Source organism: Salvelinus alpinus, chromosome 31 (assembly GCF_045679555.1).
Source record: "Salvelinus alpinus chromosome 31, SLU_Salpinus.1, whole genome shotgun sequence".
Classification (NCBI taxonomy): Eukaryota; Metazoa; Chordata; class Actinopteri; order Salmoniformes; family Salmonidae; genus Salvelinus; species Salvelinus alpinus.
Genome location: NC_092116.1, coordinates 41,386,196 through 41,389,257, shown reverse-complemented (window position 1 = coordinate 41,389,257; position 3,062 = coordinate 41,386,196). Strand labels below are relative to the sequence as shown.

Below are 3,062 nucleotides of genomic sequence, written 5' to 3'. Positions count from 1 at the left end.
GGAATCAACACTACTGTAAAAATACAACAGGAATCAACAGTATGTTAGGTACACACTGTCCTCTACTGCATCCTCACTACTGTAAAAATACAACAGGAATCAACAGTATGTTATGTACACACTGTCCTCTACTGCATCCACACTACTGTAAAAATACAACAGGAATCAACACTACTGTAAAAATACAACAGGAATCAACAGTATGTTATGTACACACTGTCCTCTACTGCATCCACACTACTGTAAAAATACAACAGGAATCAACACTACTGTAAAAATACTTTCTCCCTCTCTTCCCCAGTATTGAGCTGGATGAAGCCCCATTGGTCCAGACAGCTGCCAATCTGTTTAAGGCGTCCTGCTATAGGTACAGAGAGGAGCTGATGGCCGGGATCATCGTGGCGGGATGGGACAAGAGACGGGGAGGACAGGTTAGACTCTCCACTATCAGACACTACTCAATACTTACTCTGTCCTTCTCTCTCTCTTTCCTCTTGTCCAGTAGGAGATCTGGGTATTCTGGTCAGACAGCCTGTATCAGTCAGACCCTAACCCTCTCTGTCTCTGTCTCTGTCTCCCCCCCCCCCCCCCCCCCCCCAGGTGTACACTGTTCCAGTAGGAGGTATGCTGGTCAGACAGCCTGTATCAATCGGAGGGTCAGGATCCACCTATATCTATGGTTACATGGACTCCAACTACAAACCCAACATGACAAAGGACCAGTGTCTTCGCCTGGTATCTGGAGGTACACAAAACTCTGTTCAGTTTTACACACAATATAAATAATATACTCAAGTAGAAAAATAAGTAGCTGTAAAGATAGCGTACTTTAGACAAGTTAAACACACAGAAGGGTACAGATGTTAAAGGTCTGTAGTTGGGACAGAGCGGTCACCTCACCATTGTTTATTTTTCAAAAACATTTTTACCCCTTTTTCGCCCCAATTTTGTGGTATGCAATTGGTAGTTACAGTCTTGTCTCATCGAAACACAACCAGGCTGCACTGCTTCTTGACACAACGCCCACTTAAGCCAGAAACCAGCCGCACCAATGTGTCGGAGGAAACACAGGGCTATGTCAGTCAGCACTGGGCCCGGCCCGCCACAGGAGTCGCTAGTGTGCGATGGGACAAGGACATCCCTGCCGGCCGAACCCTCCCCTAACCCAGACGACGCTGGGCCAAATGTGTCTCCCGGTCACGACCGGCTGCGACAGAGCCTGGACTCGAACCCAGAATCTCTAGTGGCACAGTGATGCAGTGACCACTCGGGAGATCACACCTCACCATTGTTCCTGTAAACAGACGAGGGTTAAGGGTGGAGAAATGCAACCACTCACAGACAGTCATGGCCACAGACCGACCACCCACTGGAACAAAATTAAAGTTTACAATGATTGAAAAAAAAACATTTATGGTTTGGAAACAATAAAACACAATGTAGTCTCTGACGGGACAAGATGAACAAGGCATCCGCAGGTTCAATAAGAATCAACGTCATCAACCTCAACCATAAAACACAGCTCCTCCAACCCGTAAGTAACAGGGGAGTCAAATACAGACTTATTTTAATGTGGATCAGAGGATGGACAGTTTAAAGTGAGACCGGAGCCCAAGCCTCAGAAAACAGTTCAGAGTGTAAATCTAATTTCAGAGAGCACAACACATCTCTCACCCAATATTTATAAGATGGGGGAGCTGCCATCTTCCAGTTCTGGAGTATTAGCCTAAAAGAGCAACCGTGTCCGACTGGATTCTTGACGGGGGGGAGACGTACTCCGAACAGGGCTGTAAGGGGAGACGGATCTATAACAGGGTCATATATATCAGAGAAACATTTAAATATTAATAAAAAAATTTTACATTTATTTCACCTTTTATTTATTAACTATTATTATATGAGCTATTATGATTATGCGTTAACTATATTATTCCTCCTACAGCGCTGTCCCTGGCTATGGAGAGGGACGGGTCCAGTGGAGGAGTGGTCCGGCTGGCAGCCATCTCACAGACTGGAGTGGACAGACAGGTCATCCTGGGAAACCAGCTCCCTAAATGGTCTACTGCTTAAAGACACATGTTCTGTTAGGATGTGATGTTGCGTGGGTTTGTAAAGCCCTTTCAGATTTCTAATAAAAAAGAAACACATTTTAAATAAAGTTGTTTTGGAAGTAAATATTGTTTATTTTGTTTGTTCACTGATGAACCTGTTTTTAATTAAAGAGGGAGACACCTTGACTGGAGATATACCCTACTGTCTGTTTAAATGACTGGAGATATACCCTACTGTCTGTTTAAATGACTGGAGATATACCCTACTGTCTGTTTAAATGACTGGAGATATACCCTACTGTCTGTTTAAATGACTGGAGATATACCCTACTGTCTGTTTAAATGACTGGAGATATACCCTACTGTCTGTTTAAATGACTGGAGATATACCCTACTGTCTGTGTAAATGACTGGAGATATACCCTACTGTCTGTTTAAATGACTGGAGATATACCCTACTGTCTGTTTAAATGACTGGAGATATACCCTACTGTCTGTTTAAATGACTGGAGATATACCCTACTGTCTGTTTAAATGACTGGAGATATACCCTACTGTCTGTTTAAATGACTGGAGATATACCCTACTGTCTGTTTAAATGACTGGAGATATACCCTACTGTCTGTGTAAATGACTGGAGATATACCCTACTGTCTGTGTAAATGACTGGAGATATACCCTACTGTCTGTGTAAATGACTGGAGATATACCCTACTGTCTGTGTAAATGACTGGAGATATACCCTACTGTCTGTTTAAATGACTGGATATATACCCTACTGTCTGTGTAAATGACTGGAGATATACCCTACTGTCTGTGTAAATGACTGGAGATATACCCTACTGTCTGTTTAAATGACTGGAGATATACCCTACTGTCTGTTTAAATGACTGCAGATATACCCTACTGTCTGTTTAAATGACTGGAGATATACCCTACTGTCTGTGTAAATGACTGGAGATATACCCTACTGTCTGTTTAAATGACTGGAGATATACCCTACTGTCTGTT

General features: G+C 43.0%; 1 protein-coding gene across 1 annotated transcript in view; it reads left to right on the top strand.

The window, feature by feature from the left end:
- LOC139560979 (proteasome subunit beta type-6-like) overlaps positions 1-2,175 on the top strand; it is an 8,851-nt gene extending 6,676 nt beyond the window's left edge. The window contains exons 4-6 of the mRNA XM_071377750.1: positions 302-431; positions 601-745; positions 1,943-2,175. Of these exons, the coding sequence (XP_071233851.1) occupies positions 302-431; positions 601-745; positions 1,943-2,070 (403 nt within the window). The 3' untranslated portion in view covers positions 2,071-2,175. The remainder of the gene's footprint in view (positions 1-301; positions 432-600; positions 746-1,942) is intronic.
- Positions 2,176-3,062: the final 887 nt, after the last annotated feature.